The sequence below is a fragment of the Cebidichthys violaceus genome, unplaced genomic scaffold (assembly GCF_023349555.1).
Source record: "Cebidichthys violaceus isolate CVI_PGR_0920_01 unplaced genomic scaffold, fCebVio1.0.p SCAF_40, whole genome shotgun sequence".
Lineage (NCBI taxonomy): Eukaryota > Metazoa > Chordata > Actinopteri > Perciformes > Stichaeidae > Cebidichthys > Cebidichthys violaceus.
The window spans coordinates 1,756,966-1,780,757 of record NW_027176595.1 but is presented as its reverse complement, the minus strand read 5'-3'; the positions used below and the strand labels follow the sequence as shown (position 1 = coordinate 1,780,757).

General features: G+C 45.0%; 2 protein-coding genes across 4 annotated transcripts in view; both read right to left on the bottom strand.

Moving 5' to 3' along the window:
* Positions 1–614: 614 nt before the first annotated feature.
* Positions 615–17,142, bottom strand: kank2 (KN motif and ankyrin repeat domains 2). The gene is made up of 13 exons (XM_068727969.1): positions 17,054–17,142; positions 10,687–10,771; positions 7,587–7,669; positions 5,919–7,277; positions 5,546–5,755; positions 5,357–5,465; positions 4,634–5,230; positions 4,464–4,551; positions 3,776–3,995; positions 3,308–3,450; positions 2,886–3,086; positions 2,669–2,767; positions 615–2,187 (listed from the first exon to the last, which is right to left on the bottom strand). Exons 3-13 carry the CDS (start codon positions 7,621–7,623, stop codon positions 2,131–2,133), a joined length of 3,120 nt encoding a protein of 1,039 aa, XP_068584070.1. The 5' UTR covers positions 7,624–7,669; positions 10,687–10,771; positions 17,054–17,142; the 3' UTR covers positions 615–2,130.
* Positions 17,143–19,582: 2,440 nt separating this feature from the next.
* dock6 (dedicator of cytokinesis 6) overlaps positions 19,583–23,792 on the bottom strand; it is a 28,002-nt gene continuing 23,792 nt past the window's right edge. For all 3 annotated transcript variants that reach the window (XM_068728065.1, XM_068728067.1, XM_068728068.1), the window contains 7 exons: positions 23,243–23,368; positions 23,060–23,149; positions 21,854–22,090; positions 21,624–21,767; positions 21,358–21,464; positions 21,083–21,256; positions 19,583–20,115 (listed from right to left, as the gene is read on the bottom strand). In XM_068728065.1, coding sequence (XP_068584166.1) covers positions 20,073–20,115; positions 21,083–21,256; positions 21,358–21,464; positions 21,624–21,767; positions 21,854–22,090; positions 23,060–23,149; positions 23,243–23,368 — 921 coding nt within the window. In that variant the 3' untranslated portion in view covers positions 19,583–20,072. The remainder of the gene's footprint in view (positions 20,116–21,082; positions 21,257–21,357; positions 21,465–21,623; positions 21,768–21,853; positions 22,091–23,059; positions 23,150–23,242; positions 23,369–23,792) is intronic.

Here is a 23,792-nt window from a genome sequence, read left to right as displayed (position 1 = left end):
GCTCCATCTACATCAAAGGGTCTGCTGTGCTAGGCTGGAGCCCAGTTCAAGTCTCCTGCACTTGGTGCTCTGACTTCAGGCATTGCCTTTTCCTGTCGACCTGCTTCTTGTTTGTGTTTGAACGTCCACTAACGGAGCATTTGTTTTGTTATAGTACATAAATGATATCTCTGAGTATTGAATACCACAGAACAAAGATTCCTAATAGTTTACCAAACATATTAAGGTCATTTTGTTTTGGCAACGTCAAATAAAAACCATAATCTCACATATTTTATGCTATTGAGAATGGAATTGAGTTGAAGTATACATGTAAAATAAAAAGGGTCTCAACAGTCAGGACCCTTTAAATGAGAGAACAGTGTTGTTCTACACCAGTGCTGTGATGTAGCCTGAAGGCTAGCTGTGTTAGATCGCCCTCTAGTGGACATTTCATCACATGCACTTCTAATTAGATATCAATTACTGCAAGTCTGTAAAAAAACTAAACCAATATTGTATAAAACAAACATGGGCCAAAAAAATACTAGGATGTAGCATATTGGCTAGTGCAAACTAAACACTGATGGCAACTGACATGCAAACAATATTAGTATTGAATAAATACGAAACAGTGTGGTCCACATTTATTAATTCATTGTTTTCTCAAAATGCACAAATTGAAAGAGGAGAAACACAGTCTAGAATTTTACATAAACCGTCATAAAAGATAAACTAAAGAGCTGTGCGATTACATAAAGTAGGCGTGAGCTTAAAAGTTCTAAATGTATAAAAAGATAGATACTTAAATTAAAAAAACAAAAGTTTATAAAAATTCAATTGCTCCAAAGTGAATATGAAAATTGTGAAAAAGTCTTTAAAAAGTAATATAAATTTTGACATCAATAGCCTATGCACTTTTGTTCGAGGAATTAGATTTTAGGCATAATAACTAGCAGTTTATATTGACATATATTATTTTGATATTCACATCTTACACGGCACGTCCTTTAAAAGACCCCAATCAGACACTTCCTGGTTCCCTGACGTATCTCACCAGCATGACCACAGAGGTGGCTCCACCGGTGCTTTCAGTCGTTTCTCAACAAAGTCTCGTTAAATCTTAAAAGCACAGAATATTACAAACACAGAAACACTCCTTACTACCTTTCCTTACTACCATCCCAAATACCTTCACGTATAAAAATACAAACAGCACAGTCCCGTAGCCTTCAGAGGATCACGTCGCCCTCTTTCTCCCGTCACACTGATGCTAGGCCTGTGTTACTATCATCACCACAGTGTACAGTGTCACAGAGCTGACAGGAGAGCTGATAGAAGAGATATGTCTTTGGGTTTATTTTGAGAAATGTAGTCGCCGTAGAAAAAAAAAAAGTCTGTCCTCTGGTTAAAAAGGTGAAATAAGTTAACCGTTGTTTGGGAAATAAAAAAAATGGATCCTTGAAGGTGCTGAATTAAGTCAAAATTTGAAAAACTCAATATCAAAAATACTCTAGACTTAGTAAATCTTGTGTATAAACATTGATACACTGCTGAAGTTAGATTTTTGTAGCACCAATGAGCTGCTTGGTGCAAGGACACTTATCCGTGAGAGGAGTGGCTTTTGTTATTCCAAATGACTGTGATGGTCACACACATAATGATGCTACTGTGTCAATGCTATTGTACACATTACAATGAAAACACATCGCTCTATAAAGCGACTAATATGAGATTCACATGGAGTAAAACTAAAAAAGTGTATTATAATGAACCCTATAATGAAACTCAGTGAACAGTTTGGACTTTGAAGTGCTGTTAAAACCAGTGCTGATAACTGGATCACTGCGTGACTGGACCGGTGTCTAAACAGCCGCTAGATGTTCAGTTTTTCAGATTGTAACACACAAGAAATCCATGTTTTCAACCACCGCTGTGATTTAAAAAAAAAGACCACAGTGTACAAAAAGAAACGGATAACAATGGTGCAAGCTGTGGTAATTATCTGCACGTTATAATGCACTTAAATTATGGAGGGTGAAAACAAACGCACACACACAAACTCATTGTTTGTCATAGTTACAAAGATTCAAAAAAAAAGAAAATCGCACTGTAGCATGAGTAGTTACTGTGGATTGGCTGTAGGAGGCTTCATTTGGTTTCACCGGCAGGAAGAGAGGAACCCAAGAGAGGAGACTTCGGTGACACCTGAACAAAGAAAAAAAGAAGAAAAAAAAAATGGTATTATTGATGAAAACTTTGATGTCATACTTATGTCCTTAGCTAGGACCAAGTATACTACAGACACCTGAGTATACAGAGGAGAGGCTTTTATGGCATGTGGTAGAAAAACACTCACAGCTGTCGTAAAGCTGCAGGAAAAATTACAGCTAATGTGTGAAATTTAAAGTTCAGATATGTTTGAGCTTTTTATCATACGGTTTGGTTTCAAATTCTTTTTCCAGGATCTTCAATCTGCTTCATCAACCTTTTCCTCAGTTAGTGATTTCCTTCATAACACTCTGCCTTAATGAGGCAGCTGTAAGTGGACAAATCAGTCAATAACTCCTTCCTCTATGGCAGATTTCTCCCTGTGCGATTGTTGAATGCTGGAGTAAAAGGGTTACTCTATAAAGGATGCCCTTATGACAACAGTAAGTGTGTGTTAGCAGTGTATCAAAGGACTCACGGGGGAAGGAGGCTTTGCAAAGTTGAGGTGAGCATACAGAAGCACGGCAATGTCGTTCTGGCTGGCCTCCAGGGCTATGGACAGAGCTGTGCTGCCGTCCTGAAAGAAACAAGGGGATGAAGGTGAGATGATTCTGGGCAGCTTTTGTCAATAAAAAAAAAAAAAAAACACATTGAAGAGGCAGAGGAACGGAGATGGAAAGGAAATACATGCTTACATTGTCAGTGAGAGTCGCATCGCAGCCCGGCACAGACAGTAGCTGACGCACAATGTCCACGTGACCGTGTTCACACGCACACATGAGTGCTGTGGAGCCGTCGTCATCGCGGATGTTGACCTGCGCCCCACAGGACAGCAGCGCCCGCACCATGTCCCCTCGACCGTGGCTGACCGCTAGCATCAGCGCAGTCTGCCCAGCCTACAAACACACATTTAACATCTTTAAACTCATTTTCAACACGTGGATCTGATTTCAGAACTATTTCTTTACATGCTGCATCTGGTGATTAAAACTCTGCGGTTTTATCAGACACATTAGTGAGGAGAGTACTGAATAGCGCATGTGACCGCTCTGGAAGTCACATGGCTTTGGTTGTTCGCGGAGGTGCAGTAAAAGCTGCTGAGCAGCAGAGGGCGCACCTGGCTGGCCTTGGCGTTGACGTCTCCTGTGCGCAGCAGCTGCAGGACGGTCTGAAGGTCAGTGTCAGAGTGGAAGGCGGCCAGCGCTGTCAGCATGATGGCCGTGTAGCCCGCCTTGTTCTGCTTGTCAGCATTACACAGGCCTGTCAGGTAAATAGGGCAATCAGTGAGACAGGTGGTACAACAGCAGCACAAACAACGACAGGGATGTATGACGCGTTGGAGACGGGAATGTTTCAAGCTGAGTGAGCAAAGGAGAACAATTGAACATCTGGCATTTTCTTATATGATTTTAAATGTAAATGTCTGTAACTTATGGACATTTAGAGCCCATATCAGCCACATCTACACTTAAAGTCAACCTTTTCTCACGCACACCCAAAATCACACACACACACACACACACACACACACACACACACACACACACACACACACACACACACACACACACACACACACACTCACCAGTGTCCAGCAGCAGTTTCACCACGGGGAAGTTGGAGTGGGAGACGGTGTAGTGAAGCGCTGTATTCCCGTTGCCGTCTGCCATGTTGATCACAAACTCCAGCAGCTGAGGGGAGACTGAGGCGAAGGTGTTCATATAGGCCTCGACAACAGCCGTGTCCGCTGCTTTGTGACAGGAGACGCGCAGCCACTCCTGCAGCACGGTGGTGTAGGCTGCCCTCTGAGGACAGACACAATGAGGACGGTTTGAGACACATGCACACTTGACAGACAAAAAGCACGGATCGCAGGGACACAGACCGACCACGATACGCCTATTAAAATCAAATATGAGGAAAGGGTTTGTTGGAAAACCGAAACCTCTGGAGAAACACACAGGAAATGTGTTGTATGCTCTTCATGTACTTGCAAAAATGTTAAAAAACCTAAGAGCTCAACACAGCAAGTTAGTTAGTCCTTAACTAATTCAAACATTTAGCGATCTTATATTAAAAGAAACCTAAAACTTCTAGTTTCAAAATCTCATGGTAAAAAAACCCAAAACACTCTACTTTTTAAAGAGTCAGGACAGAGCTCATCATGTTTTAAGAATGAGTGAACATTTGAAATAAATCAATCAAAAGGACACTACTGGAGTATCAATGCTGAGTGGATTATCTTGGTTGAAGTGAATGAAATGAACACTCACTGCTCCTTGCTGGCTGAAGGCGTTGGGTTCCCCCAGGGCTTTCTGCAGGGCATGAAGGGTTGACATCAGGCTGTCACTGAGGTCCAGTCTGAGACAGATCAGGAGACAACATCAGTCACTAATGCTCGTATCATTCCATCAGTCGGTTTGTTAACCATGTGCACGTTTACCTGACTTGCTTGGCCGATGCTGTGGCAGTGGTGTTCGTAAGGCTTTCAGCCGCTGGCTTGGGCTCCGACTGGCTGGAGAGGACGGTTGTCTCTGACTGGACGGTGAACTGCTGCGGGGTAATCTCAGTGGTTTTAGTGACACACAGCGATGAAGAACAGGCGACTGAGCTTTGTTCAGGAGTGGATTCAGTGCTTGATGATGTGGAGGTGATCTCCTGGGTGACTGTGTGCTTTTGCGATGGCCGGTCGACAGTTTCGTTAGCGGCAGCTTCGTTTGCTGGACATGGAGGACCTGGAGGACCTGGAGAGGAGTCGGAGGCAGTGTCTGTTGCTGGTGACTGGAGGGCTTTGTCTGGCAGTTTTGTGTCTACAGTTGCAGATTGATTGGGACTCTGGTGCGACTCGGCTGGTGGCTTGACGGCAGTCTGTTGAGGTACACTGTTGCTTTCTGGAGGCTGGGAAGCCTTGCTGTGGGTTGTTTTCTGTTGCTGTGCCGCTGAGTCTGGCAGTTTTTCTCTGGCTTCATGATATTCGCTGGAGTCACTCCCCTCATCCGAGCTCTCGCTGCTGCTGTCGTCTGAAGACGTGGACTCGTAGCTGCAAGTCAAGAACACGTTGCCCCTGTCAAACAGCTCCGCCACGTTTTTGCAACCGACACCATTATACCTTTGGCTAAGTACACTGGTTCCGTGGGTGTGAGTGGTGAAAATGTTTGCTGCTTACCCTCCATTGACTCCAATGAACTGTAGGTTCTTCTTTGTGGAGGGAGATCCTGGTTCACCTTCGGCTTTCCGCTTCATAATGGACCTCAGAGAAGACTGTGGAGATGAGGCTGGAGAGAGGAACAGGATGTGGTTAGAACAAAGGTAGTGATGGTGAAGGGGTGCTTTGACCAGAGGGCAGTCCTGTTACCTGTCTTAGGGCCTTCTTGTGACTGGACAGCTTCTGGGGATGTTTGCACGCCTGGCTCTTCTTCTTTTGAATGCAACAAACTGATCTGATTACCAGACGTGCCTACAGCGACGGCGGGTTTAGCTACCGGCACCGAAGTGGACAACTCGCTCTTGAGGACATCGCGCACCTGCTTGGAGCTGACTGCAATCGGCAGCTCAACTGGAGCATCTGTGAGACAGAAAGAAGACTTCAACTTTTCAGCCTTAACGAATCACATCTCTTATGGAGGAATACAATAAGAAGAAAAGTAAGACGTGTGTTAGTTTACTGGTTTCACTTATACAATCTAATGCAAACCAATGGCAGTGCAATACATCTTAGTGTCAGAGACCTTCAGCTTGTCCTCTGTGGTGGCCCTCCACGACTCCACCCGCTAGCTGAAGGGAGGGGGAGCTGCAGATCTCCGCTCGGAGCAGAGTGCCCACCTCCACCACAGTGGGCTGCTCGACTGTGTACACCTGGATTCCCACAGTCCTCTGTTCCCTCTGCTGGGGCAGCTGTGTGAAGCTGACCAGAGTGTGCAGGCTGCAGCCTTGTGGCTCCTGCCAGCCCACGCTGGTAGCCATGACTGGATGCTCTGCCTGAGGGGCCTTCTGGACCGTTGCAGCCTGCTGCTGCGCATCCTGCAGCTCCTGCACAGTCCTCTTTAGCTGGCCCTCGAGCTGACCCACTTGATTCCTCAGAGACTTTGTCTCTGGCAGCAGCCCCAGATCCTCCTCCCGAACACCGACTCCCACGTGATGACTGCCCCTCAAGTCCTCTGGTCCCACTCCGATGGTGCGCACTTCCCGCTTTGCATCCGGTCGCGCTCCACCAACAATAACCGTGTCCTCAATCTCACACCCAGAATCCTGAAGCTTGGAGCCGTCGGGGGTGGTGGTGGGGGACAGTGGCTTGTTGCTGCTCTTTGCCCCGGTTATCGCCTCTTCTTCAGGGATGTCGATGTAGAGCTCTCCTCTGGGACGACCCCGGTTGAAACTCAAACTGTGACCCAAGAACTTCTGGCTCTTGAGCTGGACGCTGAGCTGCCGTTTCTCCTCCTGCAGCACAGAGATTTTGACCTGCAGCACGGGGATGGTCTTCACCTGCTCCTCGAGCTCCCTTATCTTCCTGAGGGCCGTGGCCATCTGCTCCCTGACGTGCTGCAGGTGGGCCGGAGTCGGGGTCACTGGCGTGGACAGGCCAGAACTCAATGGGGTGTAGGATCCGCCTCCACCGTGGGCTCGGTTGTAGCTGTGTGCACTGCTGAGCGAGGTGTTAGAGCCTGCCATGCTGCTGTGCATGCTGCCCAGGTTGGAGAATCTCCGCACCTCTTTCTCCTCCTCCAGCTTCCTGCGTGCATCTAACAGGGTCTTCTCCACCCGGGCACTGCTGAAGCTGGGCCTCTGCGTCGTGTGGAAGCCCGGGGCGCAGTAAGAGAAGGAGGAGTGTCGGCTGTCCATGCTGGTGTTGGAGCACAGAGACTCGGTGGAGGTCCACCAGGAGCCGGTGTAGCCATAGCCACGGGGCAGGGAGCCATAGCGTGGCCGGCGATGGATGGGTACCTTCTTGATAGTGTTTCCCTTTTCTATGTCGTTAACATATTTGAGGAAGTCCAGGTCCAGACGGTAGCCATAGGGGGTCTCCACTGAGTAGGGCGCCTCCTGTTCTTTGCCGTGCAGCGAGGGGGGAGCAGGCGGGTTGAGTTTCCCTGAGGGGAAAGGAAATCAACTTTAAACAAACGGAAATCTGCGTCTAATCTTGGGCTCAGACTTTAGATAACAGCATTAACTTTGGGCTACTGTGTATTTACATATGTACGCTGAAACAATCAGCAAATTAGGCACAGAGTGGAATGGCACAGTTACCATAACCTGACCGTAGAAGTGTCTGGACAGTACAACTGTTGATTTACTTGGAAGTTGGACAGTTTAAATCTTAACAAAAAATAAGTAATAATCAAAAAAATAACTTCATTATCATGTGGAGAAATATTAGTAAAAATAAACAGAAGCTGCACCTGGGAAGCCGGGGTCCATATGCAGCACCTGAGCCATAATGAGCCTGTGGCTGCTTTTCAAACAGTCACCCACCAACTCTCACCTGTGGAGAGAGAGAGAGACACGAGTTGAGTTTATTAATGAGTAAACAATATGGAACCACAAGACTTCAAATCAGAGCTATTTAATAAATAGAATAGAAGAGACTGACTTGTGAGTCTACGGGTGGAGATACTCAGATGGGGGGAGGTATATTCTAATGAAAGCAATCGCACATGATTGTGTATGCCCAACAGAAACATGACCGTGTTTATAGGAACATCTTATAAATAGGACTTTTCTCACAGCAGACACTTTGACTTGTCATAGCAGGAGAAGCTCAGGTGTGAGTAACACTAAGGATGGCTCTGTGCTATCTGAGTGCTCCGGTGAGAGGGACAGTGAGCCAGCATGCACAACACCAGGACCCTGAAATCAAAGAATTCTGCCATCATTCATTATATTATTTACACCTGTGCTTTTCCTACTGTGACGAGTCAAAATGTTTACCATAAAAAGGCATATGGACCATATAGATGTGAGTCCTCCACTACATACGGTTTTGCGTTCTGGCAATAAATGATTGTTCTTTTTAACCGTATTTTTATTCTCGCACCACGTCCCCCTCCTGCCTCCCTTTCTAATTTTATCTGTTCATTTTCGGGAGCATAGCGGGTCACAGTCGATTGTGTGTTTGTTTCTGTTCTGAGCGCTCAGAGAAGAGGAGTTACAGAGGAAAGTTTCCTGGCAGCTGAATCCAAGACAGAGGTTTGAGACTGCCAGTTACAACCTTATTAGGAATCATTGGTGCACGCTAACTTCGCCTCTCAAATCAGGGTTTACAGATACTCTCTCTCTCTCTCTCTCTCTCTCTCTCTCTCTCTCTCTCTCTCTCTCTCTCTCTCTCCCCCTCACTTTCTCCACATCTTCCCCTCCTGTGTCTTCTCTTATTTGTCTTCTTTTAGTGTTTTTCTGGTGCTCCCCCCCCCCCCCCTCCCCCCCTCACTCCACGTCAGCTGACAATCAGGAGGTTTCAGCTGGTCACAGTCTCCCTCGTTCACCCGCTCAGTACTTCGACACAGAAAGCATAGTGAATTGCTGAGAACTCCAAGACATTTTTCACATCAGGGGTAATGCATTTAGAATCTTCTTAACAAAAGATTGTGCTCTTTCCTCCCACAGAGAATAACAAAGTGCCAGCAATGACACAGAACCCACAAAGCCAATGCCTGTGAGTTTGTGTCTGCTTGGGAAAGATTAACTTTCTAGGTCATCACTTTGTTGGGAATTGAGGATATAATGTTTAAGCCACCCAAAGCATTACCCAGCTGAACATCCTCATATTACTGTAGACTTTAAGGGGCGAGGATCTCGCTCGTGCTGCCTTGTGACCCTCGTCACCGCTTGCTCGTTTGTGAAAAGTAGGCCGTCTGGAAACACTGACTGAATTGACTTGGTATTTTTGAAGTCCTGCAGCCAGTTTAATGTCCTGGTGCGAGTCCCCTTATCGGTGCCCCTTCATCACCCCTCGTACCAAGATTACTGCACACACTGTGAGGCATGGAAATACCGCGTGTATGCACATACAGACTCATTTCATCATTGACAGAATTTAAAGATTACACTGTTAACTGTATAGGGCACTGACACTAAGCCAACTATATTTTTGCTGACAGAGGACTTTATCAGATGTCCGACACTAACTGTAAGACTTCCTTACATTCAAGTTTTAGAGAAAAAAAAGAAGATAGGGAGCACTGCATGGATCTAAAAGATATGTTATGATTAAAAACTAAGAATTAAAGGCATGGAGGCCAGGCAGTGTGAGCGTCTGTTTATCTCCAGCATGGCAGGAAAGCGATAGATTGATCATGTGCTTCATGTTGTACAGTGCGGTCTGGGTATGCCTACATGTGTGAGAAAGTGAGAACAGGACAGAGAGAAGGGGAGTGGCTGAGAGTGAGCGAGCATGTCTATGTGAGTGTGTGTGTGTGTGTGTGTGTGTGCAGGAGGGTGGAGGACGGCGCTGACAGGGGACAGTTGATGAGATATAATTAGGATCTGCAGTTAGGCAACCAAACATCCGCGGCCCAGCAGACGAGAGCGCTCGTCCGCTGCAGTCCTCTTTGAATGCAGTTTTCTACAAATCACATCCACACAAGAAAACCCCTTCAAAAATTCTTCTCCTCGGGTGCCATTCGTCCCACATCACCCCCTCAAAACGCCCACTCCACCGGGCCTCCACATCTGCTTCTCCAACAGTGGCTCATTGGGTGTTTCAGATGTGTCAGCATGTGTGTCTGGGGAGGAGTGGTTGACCTTCCTCTCTCTCTCTCTCTCTCTCTCTCTCTCTCTCTCTCGGCTCGCAAACAGAGTTCCTTTGAGATGACATCTGAACAGAAACCAGTGTGCGTCCTTCCTCATCGTCACACTGCCATTCTTCAGGCGACTCTCCCTGGACAGCTTCATCCAGGACCCCCCCCCCCCCCCCACCCACCGCCACATACAGCTGCACACCACACTAACGGAAGTTCTACTCCCTCTATCCCCTGCTATTAAGATTAAGACAGCCCTGGGGGGATAAGATGCAGGTCACCCAGCACAAATTACACATCTGTGGTATGTCCTGTAACATGTCAGGAGAATAACTGCAACATACTGTAGCGTCTTTGACATCTCAGCAACCACTACGAGACGCTCATTACTGCACTCCCAATCATACAGTCTGCTTGATTTACAGCATGTGTATAGATTATTGTGCCTTTAGTGAATCAGTGGATTGAGACCACCCTGAAACGTAAATCAAGATGCCAGGCCTCACTTTGAGGTCGGCTCTCTCAAGTTTATCAAACTCATGGCTCCCATTCATTGAGTCACCTTATTATTATTGCCAATACAAAGGATTAGACCTCAGTATTGCTAAGTCTGAAATACCACTCTTCCCACCACCCAGAGAAGATCTTTTTTTTTCCACTGCCTTACTGACTCTCTGAGCCTTTGGCGATTACTATTCTGCTCAAGCTTGGGAATGGTTTGTGAATTAGGAAAAGAGGGAAGAGGGATTTATTTTCCGCTTCATACCAGCTGCTTGCGCTGCAAGGACGGGATCTCTCCTCCCCAGGCTCCTTGCTCTCCCTTCCTTCTCTTGCACTCTTACAGTCAGCACCTGTGGGGAAACCAGAATAAAGGTCAGTCACCGTTTTTGATAGTAGCAGCAGTTTGTAGCCCAGGTCACATGAAAATAAAAAGGGAGGTATCCGGATAGTCACCAGAAGACATCAGGTAAACATGTCAAAAGGTGTGTAGCTCTGTTGACACAGACATAAAAACAGACAGGTTACAAAAGAGAGGCCACCGCAAGACCGTAAACAAGCCGGCTGCGAAGCCACAAAAAAACATTCCAGAGGTTTTGACTGACGAGCCGGATGTGAACAATGGTACCGCCGTGAAATGCCAATCTCTGTCTGATCTCCTTGTACTGCAGCCTGATCCATGCATGTAGCTGCTCTCCCAACACTTTCCCCCACCCCATTCCTCTCTCCAATCCAAGGCCCTCTAATCAATTCAAGGCCGGGAGCCTCCCTGCCATGTGATTGGGCAATGTTTTCTGTTTTCTTGCCTCTGTGACTCACACCCCCAAATCCACGGGCGCAACACACCCTCCAGTTTTGTTTTTTTTGTGGGAACGGATCACCTTAAACCCAGACTGATTTCATGAGCCTTATAATGCGTCCCCTTCATGGACAACACAGACGTGAAGCCTGCGCTGCTGTAACCTCTGCATGCACGTCGATCAGATAAGCTGCGTGACTGTGTCTGCCGGTTCTCATGCATTCTGCTCCGGCTGCTCAGAGTCAGGCTGATGCGTAAGAGCGGTCGACTTTTTTTGTCGGGTGGGTCTCGCAGCCTAAAAAACGCCGATGGGTGACCACTGCGTAATTTCACAACAAGACGTGTTGTTGTTCAGCGCATTGTTTCATATTGCGGTCATGCCAATGCCACCGAGGGCGGAGGGGCAGAAACAGACCTTTTAGACTGGAACGACAGCCAAATCACAAAGAGCCATTCATTCAGCCCCTAGTTCCACAGCTGGTTCTAATAGAAAGCAAGGAGGGGCATATCTCAGAGAAAGAGAGGGAGAGAGAGAGAGAGAGAGAGAGAGAGAGAGAGAGAGAGAGAGAGAGAGAGAGAGAGAGAGAGAGAGGTTGTGTGTACGAGTGTGTGGTGAGGAGAACTTGCCTCAAAACAAACAAGCAGTTGATGAAGCGCTGTTATGGACCCACACACTGACAGAGACGGGAAATAAAAGGACTGAGTGATTGATATCTAGAGGTGCCCCAGGCTCCAACAATGTCCGACAATCTGCGCTGCTAATTGTGTATGACACAATATTATGAATGCATCCCTACCCGATTATACAAACTGATGCATCGATGCCAAAATCTGCTCTCAGAGGAAAGGATTAAAGCAAGACAACTGCGTGGTTGGCAAATACTTGTGTAAGACAAATACCAAACGTTACAGGAGACAACTTGAACTCCCACCGACTCCCACACAGCGCCGATGAAAACACTGACCGAGGCCTGAAGACTCCCACAGATCCACAAACACAGCTGTAGCTTTTAAGTTGATTTATTCAAGTAAGGGCACGCTGATATGAAAGCCAAGTGATTTAGCTGCTTTTAATTTGTCTGTCTTCTTTACGATGAATCTGACAGTAGCAACGTTTTGACAACGGATTACAAATGCACCTTTTTCTAGTGTCACTTTAGCTTAGAAAGGCTCTCAGATGACCACTGCTCTGCCACTGCACCTCTTCAAACCAAGCAAAGTGAATGTTGCCAAACTGAGACGATATCTGGCTACAGTTTGAGGTCTGAGGAAGAAAGGGTTACAGGAAAAGGGAGCTCCATCTTTCTATTCCCAAAGGATCCAGAAACAACCCAGTCACTTCCTCCCAGCCCAGGAGAAAGAGTAACAAGGGGAGGAGAGCGTCAACGGGAAAGAAAGGAAAAAAAAGGGAGAAGGGCTAAGAAAGAAAGAGAAAGCAGAAGAGAGCAGTGCGGCGCGTGAGGGAGGGAGGGAGAGAAAGAGTGGGAATGTGAGGAAAGAAAGGCAAAACTGCAGGAGGAGGGGGGAAGAAATGCTGCTGAGAGTTTGAGATGGAAAGTTCTCAAATGAGAAGACCATGACTGTTCTCTGATCTGAACACCACCAGTATGAATCACTGCTGCTGACACCAGGATGAAGTCTGCTGCAGCATCAGAACCATCGCATAGGCTGAGAGAACGATCAGTTTATACAGTTTAAAAAGGACCTTTCCTCATAATCTTAAAAGGCTCCGCCTAGAAGATTGCCATCATTTCTGCATTCCTCCTCTAAAAATAGGCCAACAATAGAGAATCCCTATGAGAAGCTGCACTTTGTCTAACCAAATGAAGCTGATTGTTGTTCAGAGGTTTTCCCCTCAGAGCAACAGGCCGCAGATACCTCAATATAGACATGGGGAAGAGTTTGAAACGCTACATAAAGATCACAACAGGAGACACGGCTGTTGATCTATCTACTAAGACTTCTTTGTCCTCCTCTTCACTCTGCAGCACAGATGGCTTCATTCAGCCAAATGGTCCTGCATGAATAATAAATCAGAAAAAAAATTGCAACAAATCTCTCCCCTGAACAGTTTGAGAATGCTAAATGTGGAAGCAACAACAGTCGTTTGTCACCGAGGGAAATGTGGCTGAACGGTGTACGTCACTGCTTGACAGACGACTTCACCACGTGTAACGAGGCCAGATGATCTCATATCAACATGGCAACACAGTGTGCGTCTGTGCCGCTGTGTGGTTTCTGACTAATTTGGACTTAAAACTCAGGACAGTGAAATCGTAATCCAGTGGGACGTCCCCTCCGGGATTCTTGGCCCTGTTTTTTACATTAAGGAGTGGTGGTATGGAGGCGCAGACGGCGCTGGTGCTGAGCAGTCTGGCTCGAGTACGGCCAAGAGGAGGAGCCGACCAGCTCCCATTACTCCTGGATCAGGAGCAGAGTAAACACCCGCCAGTCTGCTATTGGTCATTGTGCTGACCTCCAACAGGAAACTGAGCAAGGGTGGGGCTGAGCGGCAAGGAGCGGCACCGGGACAGAAGACAAAAAAAAAAAAAAAAGGGAGAAAATTCCTGTGCAGTTGTGGAGGTGGGGATTAAGAATGATGGCGAGCAGAGAGGCCACAGCTCTGTGCTGTTTTGAAGAGAACTGTGGGGTCTGGAGGGGAGGAAGACGAAGTCCAGATGGCAGTAAGATGGGCGGTGGGGAGCCGGTCAGAGCAGAGCCGGGGTCAAAAGCTCAGGGCGGCGTGTGTTGTGGCACCGAGCAGAGCGGAGGAAGTAGCCTCGCTGCAGCGGCGCTGAACTGAAGTGGTTCTCTCTCAGGGAGCTAATCAATTACTTCCTGATTCAGCGAGAGCGGTTGAACTAAAGACTGCGGACATAAAGACAATAAAACAGGCAAAGAAAACATCCACCACACTGGCTATCCCAACAAGTGTGTGTGTGTGTGTGTGTGTGTGTGTGTGTGTGTGTGTGTGTGTGTGTGTGTGTGTGTGTGTGTGTGTGTGTGTGAGCTTTACTGGACAGAATGTCCATCTTGCTTTTCTGAGTGATTAATGTATTGAAGGAGATGAAGTGAGATTATTTAGGCAGATAATCACAGTCCATAGTACCTCATAAACCAGATTAGACCATATGTTCACTGAGAACGTCTCTATGCCGGCTGCCCCGATCAATGAAGATAAGTAGGAGCATTAACCCTCTCTGTCTTCACCAAATCAGACGGATGGTACTCCTGTAATAATGGGCCGTATGTTTATCCCCACTTTAAACTAATCAACCTCTAATACGACTAAGAACTTTGGGACAAAGGTGCAGGCTGCTTTGAGGGTGGACACCGTGAAGAACAGTCCGTTTGGGTTTCTAATATGGAGAAAATAAAACATCACAATATTTGAAAGCAATTACCTCGATATTGATATTGTGACGATGTTGTAGCGTTGACCATTCGTGCTTTCACAGAATATTTACACAATGAGATTTTTGATAAATAATCATCAGTAATGTGGATATAATCACCAATTTATCCACTAAAGGCAAATGATAGTCTGGTAAGTTTAGCAAATTACATCACTTTACTGTAATGCAGCTTTTAAAACCATGAAAAGACAACACTTATTCCATATTACCATATTATCTAAGACGATATCTAGTCTCATAACAAAACATTGATGTAACATTGATGTACTGCTCAGCCCTGGAGTCAGTGAAAAGGCCCCTTAACAACATTATAGATCTTTATATCGCTAACTTGATCTACTTCAGAGATGGCAATGATCACTGATGCCGTGTGTTGTTTTAACAGAACAGTTCATCCATCATGCAGTAAAACTGTGGGGAGTTGCTTATCAGCGGCGGACCTTACAGACGGTGACAGACCATCTCTCGCAGGTTTCAGGGTGTAATTTCATTAGCGTCACTAAACCATTTAAATGCCCGGCGTGTGGCCCAGCGTGCAAATGGGGTTTATAACCCTGCATTCCTCCACTGCACCCCTGGGTCCAAAAGCTGTAATGAGACAATCACATTCCAGCTCGGTGAAAAAAAAAAAAAAAAAACTTCTGAAGGAAACTCCGGCTGCACACAAACGTGACCAGAGAATCCCAAACTGCGGTGCGAGGGACTCCCATGGGGTCTCTGATGGGTTTCCAGGGGGTCAGTTTTCACTATTATTGCACTAGATCTCAAAACAATAAGGAAACATTCAGTTGCCTGTTTATTAGGTACACCTGGCTACAACTAATCCCTGCAGAAAAGTAAATATTACAAGACATATTGGGGCCACAGACCGCGTGACGCCATGACTGACAGCACACAACCCATCTGAGTGCCATGCAGCTGCTACAATATTTGGCCGTCCGCTGGGAGGTGATTTAATACAGCCAGCAGCCCATTACACAGGAGCAGGACAGTGGTGTATTGTACGTATGAAGCAGTGCAACAGGCTGATGACTGCACCCCCACATCCTGCCAGCTTTGGCATGTCCCGAATCATCACAACATCTCATGTGTTTACTGGTGATTCAGGCTCGTGTACCACACATATCATGAGACGTACTGACACATAAAGGTCATTATTAAACGAACAAGCCTCCATATTAACACAAACAAATTACATATTCAGGGGGAAATCTTCATGTATGCATAATACGACCCAACTTATTAGTTCATTAAGGGAAATGAATCCGTTTAGAGCCTCTAATAGCTCCTGAAAGGCACAAATTTGGATAAATAGACTTTTAAATTTGTTTACCCTCCTCCTGTCCAGCTGACACGCAACTCCATCAGCCCTAATCCCTCTTCTGAGGAGAGAAGCTCGCGTCGGTGACCACTGACCGGCTACAGGCGGCGAGACGAGCAAATTTGAGGGCAAGAAGCGGCAACGAAAAGCTGACGAACATCTGGAAGCAATGAAAACTTGCAGAATGCACGGACCCACCCTCTCCCCCGAGTCTTTAGTCTTCACTGAGCGTTTCATTTAAGAAAGACATAATAACAATGAGAAAATGGTGAGATTGATGCAACAGATCATGTGTAAGGCACGAGGGGAAAGTTTCATAATGAAGGGCAGACAGAAACACCCAAATGTGTTACTCGTTCATAAATGACTGGGGGGGGGGGGGGGGGGGGGGGGGGGAATTGGCAATGCAACCTACAGTATACCGTAAGATCGCTGCAACATTGCAACTCTTTAATCAATGCAACAAAAGTTGAGGTCGCGCGGCAAAACCCCTCTTTCACAGACTGAACATGGAGTCTAAATCATTTTTCATACATTCCTATAGGAAATTATTTAATAGACATTTATATTATAATCAAAAAAACCCAAATAAATAAAAGGTCACCGATAACTCACATTTCCGTTTGAACGGATTCACTACTAGTTCATATGTGAATATGATTATTATGATCATAATATTATAGAGATTGTATGTTAACGGCGCTTCTCGCCGCCGTGCAGAGCCTCCAATGATGCTCTGAACAAAAAAGACACGCACCGGAGGAGGAGCGACCATGAGACTGTTCAGCTTTCCTCTAAAAGGTAAAGAAACACTCGGGTGGAATTAGGAAACCTAATAATTCTGAGGAGCAGGTAGTACTATGAGTATCACTGAAGCGGGGTTGGTTTTAGGGGATAAAGGACCCGTTACTTCGGAGAGAGAGAGCGAGAGAGAGAGAGAGAGAGAGAGGACCGGGGAATGGGCAGGACCGACGCTTCACAAAAGAAGTCACACTCTCAAGAAGGCGGCTCGTCTGGAGCGCTTTCAAATAACAGGCTGCCAAAGAGAGACCCACACAGCTTTCACACAGAGGAATCGCAAGTTATTGGCGGTTCTTACCTGCTCTCTGGATATCCTTTCAGCTGCCTCGGCCCAGGAGGAGCGCTCACTGACGGAGACAAAAACACCGCAGCCGAGATGCTCCGAGCCCACCCCCCTCACCTCCTCTTAAAGGGCCAGCGACCACGAGGCCAATCAGGGAGCTCACAGTCGGCCTCCATCATCTCACAGGGCTGTCATGTGCCTCCATGGATCCATGCTTCTTCATGGACTTGTACCAGACAGGACCTTCAAGGAAATCCAAACACCTTCACCAACACTTCACTGCCATCCAAGGACCTCCATCCATGGCCCTTTATGGACACAAAGAACCTTCTTTGTCTTAAGCTAAAGTGGCAATACCTCAATATACTCTACAAGACCTACAGTAGAAGTAAAAGTACAGAAGTATTACCAGCTAAATAAACTCACTGAGCATAGTCTATAACAGTGCATCATATTTTATAAATATAAAGTTTGCATGTAAAATAAATGAATAAGACTCTGACCTGTAGGAGTAGAACTATAACGTAGCATTAAACAGAAATTCTCTCGTACGGAACAAGTATCTGAAAAATAAATACAGTACATAGATAAATGTACTTACTTTCCATCATGATATGACCCTCTAAGCTCTTAGTGTTTTAAGGACCTTCACCAAGAGAAGTCCAAGGACAGGACCTCCCTGGTTCTCCATGGACACCATAGAACTTCAGCAGGAGGACCTGCCAGATCCCCTGAACACTTTAGGATCTCTAGAAGGACCAGCAGGGAAACTCCTGCAAGTACAACAAGCTTCCCAAGAAGCTGAATGGTTTTAATATCCATTCAGAAAAGATAAGTCTACAACGTACTGATGAGATTCACATCTTAAAACTTCATATTTACAGTTTTATTTTCTTTATTTGAACTAAATACAGTAGAGTACTGAGTGATCTTGTTCGGTAGAAAACTTCCAGTCCTCAGCTCTGACTGACCCGAGTCATCACAAGTCTTCGTACCTGAACATGAACGCAGAGCCCTTCCTTCTGGTAAAGTAGAACAACATTGCCGGCTATAACGTGGATCAACGTATCGCCACAGGAAATTAAGACTAATGGTGTGGAAAAGGGAGGCCAGGAAGACATCTGGATCACATACTTCTTTGCCTGGTCTCTATGGAACACAAACGGCGGCCGACGGTGTTTGTGTGACTGTAGAGAGCAATGAGATCCAGCAGAGGAACCCGAGGGCTGAGGGCTTCAGGTCGTCTTTCAAAAAGTCAATAAAAGGTGAACTAATCAGTGAATCAACACTCACTTCCAGCTGTTCTATCACATAGTTAACTGCAGTTCATTTGATCACCACAGAGGTACACCAGATGTTCCTGGTTTAACTTCTTGATTACAGAATGAAAAGCAGAGTTTACACCAAACACTGAGGGAGTCCTGTTGTTCATGTACTGTATGAATCCATCATGTCCTTTATGCTGTTCATTTTTGCTTTGTTCTATGTTTAAATACACAATAAATAACTGATCACAAAAATGAAACTTTTGCTAAAAGGAACTACTATAATAGAAATAATAAATGTAAATATGAGTCCCCTATGTATTATTATTGTCATCCAGCATTGCAGATCCTACACAGACCTACTGCATCACAATGTTATTCCATTAGAACAAAGTCACGATTAACTCCTAAAGAGAACGTTTCCTATCTTCAGTTATCGTCTGCACACAACTCTGTGATGAATGTAGAATACTGAGGGACATTCTGCTCAGCAGCCCCACACAAATACAAGCTGACCAGAGAAGTATGAAGAGAAATTTAATAGAAGGCAGTAAAAAAGACAATAAATTAAAAAAAATGTTTATCTAGTTGGTAAAAAAAACAAACAGTTTCCAGCCTCGTAAAATAACAAAAGCGTGGATATTTTAGTAGTTACAGTGGTAATGTGCTGCAGTTTGTTTACAATAGTGCAATATAAAAGATACAGTAGTTGGAAATAGTATATATGAATATGAATAACCGGACCGTTGGACACATACGACACATTTGGAGGGACTTATAGCAAACATAATGCATGAATTCAGTCATCAGACTGCACTGCAGGGTGGTGGTGATGGACGACGCCAGAGCTTCTGTGATAAACATGATGTGACTGCAGAGAATTTCACAGTTTAAAAAAAAAAACACAGTTTAACATCCCATCCAGCCCCTTTCCTTCAGAAACTGCTCCCACAGTTCATTCCTGCTGGACTCTGGATGGAGAAGCGTCCCACCTCGGCTCCTTCATGAATTCTTAAAACGAGAGATGGGCCGATAAATGTGACAACTTGAGGAAGAAGGAATGTCAGTTATTTGGTCTGTTGATAACAAAAGAAAACTCCCTGGGACTATTTAATAAGGTAGTCTGGCAGTGACTACTACCAGGCATAGTTTAGAAAAAAAATGTCTCTTACAAATTAAATAAGACCTAGACACAAAACAGACAAACTACAGCCTCTTCAAAAGCAAACACTGGAAGCAAAAGAGAGGAAAAACAAACAGATAAGCTCATGAACCCCCCCCCCCCCCCCCCCTCCCAAACGATTTGGATACAAAATGCGTTTGGCAGCTCTAGTCCTGTAAAAACTTAAGTTTAAACCTGATCAAGCTCAGAGAGATTACTGTAAAGAGACCACTCTTTAAAGCTTGGTTTAAAACGCTGACATGTCAGAGCCTTGCTCCTAATGTCGGTGTTTACAGTGCAGATAACCTTCCAGTATAAACAGCTCAAGTTTTCTCCTACAGAGGTGTGAGAGCGGTGGTGACGGGGGAGAGAGGTGACAAGTGTGTGTGTGTGTGTGTGTGGTGACAGTGGTGGGGGGGGATTATGGCGTGTCTGGGTGGCCGGGGGGGTGTCTGGGTAAAATAACGAGCTAGACGAGGGAGAGGACGGTGCGTGTGTGCTTGTGACAGTTGGTGTGCAATCGATGGGGGGAGGGGGAACAGACGGGATGAGATGGGGCTAATTTGTAAAGCTTGTTTTTCTGCGTTCTTATCCAGTTCGTTGTGGCTCAACAGTCCACTCTGCGGAGACTGGACCTACTGAAGGAGTTCCTGCGAGAGAAAAGCAAGACGATACAGATGGTTTTACTTTAAGTGTCCGAAGACGTGCAGAATTAAGGTCTAATGACGAATTTGATACAAGTCTAATGCAATAATGAGTTCTGTGACATTTGATTTATTGTTTATTGTAAAGGGAGTGAAAGCTGTGAACGTTGTCTTTTTGTGGTGCCCCACTAAAAGCCTGTATGACTTTAGATCTGCTTTCAAAGAGTAAGAATGATGTAGAACCACCTCATTTATTCAGTGTTACCTGTCTGCTCTCAGAGTAATATCAAGTGACATTTTACCTCAACATCATGTTTATTAAATCTGGACGAAGCAATTACGTCCTAAAGGTGCTAAATTCTAAATTCAGCTATTAATATAGCAGCAAACAACTATTTCTATGTAAAGGTATAGTTTACCCCCCCCCCAGGTAAACACGGTTGCTGCTGTTTGCACCTTCAGCGCCGTTAGCATCATTAGCTGTGAGCCGACGCTTCGTAGCCATGTTGAGAGCCACGCGGAGGCGATAGATATACTCTGAATTGACACCTTTTAAAAATACATTTGTCCCCAGTATTAAAGGATCACTCTGGCAGGTGCTTTAGACTGTAGCTCTGTCTTTCATTATGAAGCAGCAGTCCTCAGACCCTCACATGAGGCACAGAGCCGATGCCAAAAGCTGATTAAAACTAAAAACATACGGTGATAGTTTCCATAGTCGAACAGGCTTCCATACTTCAAGAGCTGCACCAACTTTCCTTCACAAATGAATGTAAGATCTTTGAGAAATGTGAGCGTTTTCAAGTCGCTATGAGTCTATGAGCTGGAGTACAGTTTGGTTTTAAGTTGCTCTTGTTGGAGAAGTAGCATGAGCTCATTGTGTGCGTTTCTGTGCGCAGGCGTTTGTGTGTGTGTGTGTGTGTGTGTGTGTGTGTGTGTGTGTGTGTGTGTGTGTGTTACTGTCTCAAGTTACCGTTGTGTTTGCGTAGCCTGAGCCGGCAGTGTTCTGTAGAGCTGGGGGATCTTGCGGTTGATGAGAGGACCCAGAGCTTCTTTCAGTTTATTGTAGTTCCTCTCCATCTCTCTGTGGTACTCCTTCTGATCTGGTCCAATCAGGGATTTATTCTTCCTCAGGGCATCCTCACACCTGCACCGAAAAAGAGCAGAGAAGACGCAGGGAGTTGGGGTTGTTGTTTTTTTTATTAGTTACACAGCAGTCTGAGTCTGGGCCGGCGAGTGTGTCATCACCTCTTAGTGAAGTCTTTAAAGCAGAGGCGTAGTTTGTTGTGATGGCGAAACAGCTTTGGATCATCAGGAATGTCTGAGAGAAAGACCTGCGCCACCTCGAGGGGGCCCTGTGCGGGGGAGACACCGTTACATATCTGCTGAGGAATGTCTGTCACCGCTCGTCTGACCCAGACGTTCAACCCCGTTTGAATGGGAGTCATATTCAGGGAGGATGTGGGATTATGACCTTTTAAATGCATTATGGTTATAAGGATCTAAACAGGAACCTGGTTGACTGTGGTGCCCACAGAGCCCTGCAGCACCATCTGCAGCATCTTGGCGTCTGCAGGGTCTTGGTTTGTAGCGAAGGCGAGCTCCTGAGTCTTCTTCTGCATGTCCTCTATGGCCACCTCCATGGGCACAAGAATGATCTGCAGACCCAAAGTAAAGAGAATCAGTTGATTTTTATTTTATTTTTTAATAACTGACCAAAAATCCCTCCAGAACAGACACCCACCTCTTCCTTGTGGATAACATTGATGCGCGTCTTGATGTAAGGGAAAGCGTGAGACGTCGTGAGGATGCTCTTGCGTTTGTACTGCTCATTCAGATCTCCGTGGGCTCTGCCGTCCAGAGTGAAGGGGGTACAGTACATGAAGGTACGCAGGTTGTAGTTCTTGTCAAAGTAGGTGATTCTTTCCTTTAGCTCGTACGTGTCGAAGAATGGCTCGACGTAGGTGATCTGGAGGTAGGCCTGAAACAAGCACACACTGCCATCAGCACGCTTAGGTTACGTTCAACTTAAAATGCATTTTCAACCAGATCCAAATCTTTCTGCCTCAAGTGTTCATGTTTGAAGTGACGCATAGCTGACATCAGCACCAACGGATCTCAGGCCTGAAACGACTCTTCTGTCAACTAAGTTTAATAAACTAAGTAAGATGTGGGACGTTACCGTTTTACATCCCGAAACATGATGAAGAACTCAGGAGAAATATTTTTTGTCACGTAACAAACATTATCGGTGTCTGATAACCAATGACGCCCTGCCTATAGCTCTTCTTCTGTGGTGATCTGTGTCTGCCCAGGGAAGCATGATGTGGACAAACACACATGAATTCCAATATGACTGTTGTCACAGCGGTCACATGACCAGTGATCAGATACGTCTGGATTTAGGACCACATATGATTGAAAAAAATGTGCTTGTATAATTACAAGCAAATATTACATTTGCTTGTAATATGAACAAAGCCTTATACATTTTGCAAATCTCTATTGATTGCTGTATATATACACACACGTGTATATATATATATATATATATATATATATATATATATACACATACATACGTATACATATATACGTATACATATATATGTATTTATATATACATATATACGTATACATATATATATATATATATATACATACACATATATACACACACATATCTATATATATATATATATATATATATATATATATATATATATATATATATATATATACACACATACATACACACATATATATATATATATATATATACATACATATACACATATGTATATATATATATATACATACATATACATATATATATATATATATATATATACATACACACACGCACGCACGCACGCACGCACACACACACACACACACGCACGCACGCACGCACGTACGTACGTACGTATGTATGTATGTATCATGTTACCTTGTTGGGATCCAGTTTGTTTTTGTCGACCGGGTTGGAGTCCTTGATAATTTCAACCATGTCATCCCCGAACCTTTCTGAGTAGAACTCCTGTGCACCGAAGAAGAGATTGTCATCTTTAGAAACAGGTTTCACATAAACCATTAATGACACCTTTGTTAGTATTGTGAGTAGTAAACATGCCTCAAGTCTGTAGGAGATCTCAGCTAACTTGGTGATTGATGGCTCCTTGTAGACAAACTCTTGTTCATCCAGGTCTCCAAACCTGCAGCCATAGAAACCCACCCGGAAGTAGGTCCCAAACATTCTCTGAGCACTAAAGACGGGACAGAACGTTCGAGATGGTTGAACAGTGCAGAGGTTGAGTGAATTCAAATTAGCTGACTTTATTTGATACGATACATATTTGCTTTTCTTAGCAGCCTAGGGTAATTTCAATAGGTACAAAGAGAGATATAAGACAACTTCGATGTAATAAAGCTGGAAGTCAATCAATTCTTTCTAATACAAATGAGATTTGGGCAGTATGGGGGCTCATTACGTGATCTATTTTTAGATTTTAGACCTTGTCGCATGTTTTTCAAGGCAATACCACATTTGTTTTTATTCTTAGGAGGTACACAGATGAAAACACTCTCTTGTTACTGTCTTAAAATGACATCATATCTAGTAATAGAAGAGAAATGTTATAGGACAAAGAGAAAATACATATCTCTGATGAAATGTAGTTTCA

Excerpts from the sequence above, each read along its gene's own strand:
- kank2 (XM_068727969.1), bottom strand. The coding sequence starts at position 7,623 with ATGGCTCAGGTGCTGCATATGGACCCCGGCTTCCCAG. Across the intron at positions 4,552-4,633 it reads GCATCGGCCAAGCAAGTCAG|ACTGGACCTCAGTGACAGCC; the intron begins GTAAACGTGCAC and ends GATCTGTCTCAG. Across the intron at positions 3,087-3,307 it reads TCAACGCCAAGGCCAGCCAG|GCTGGGCAGACTGCGCTGAT; the intron begins GTGCGCCCTCTG and ends GTGTGTTTGTAG.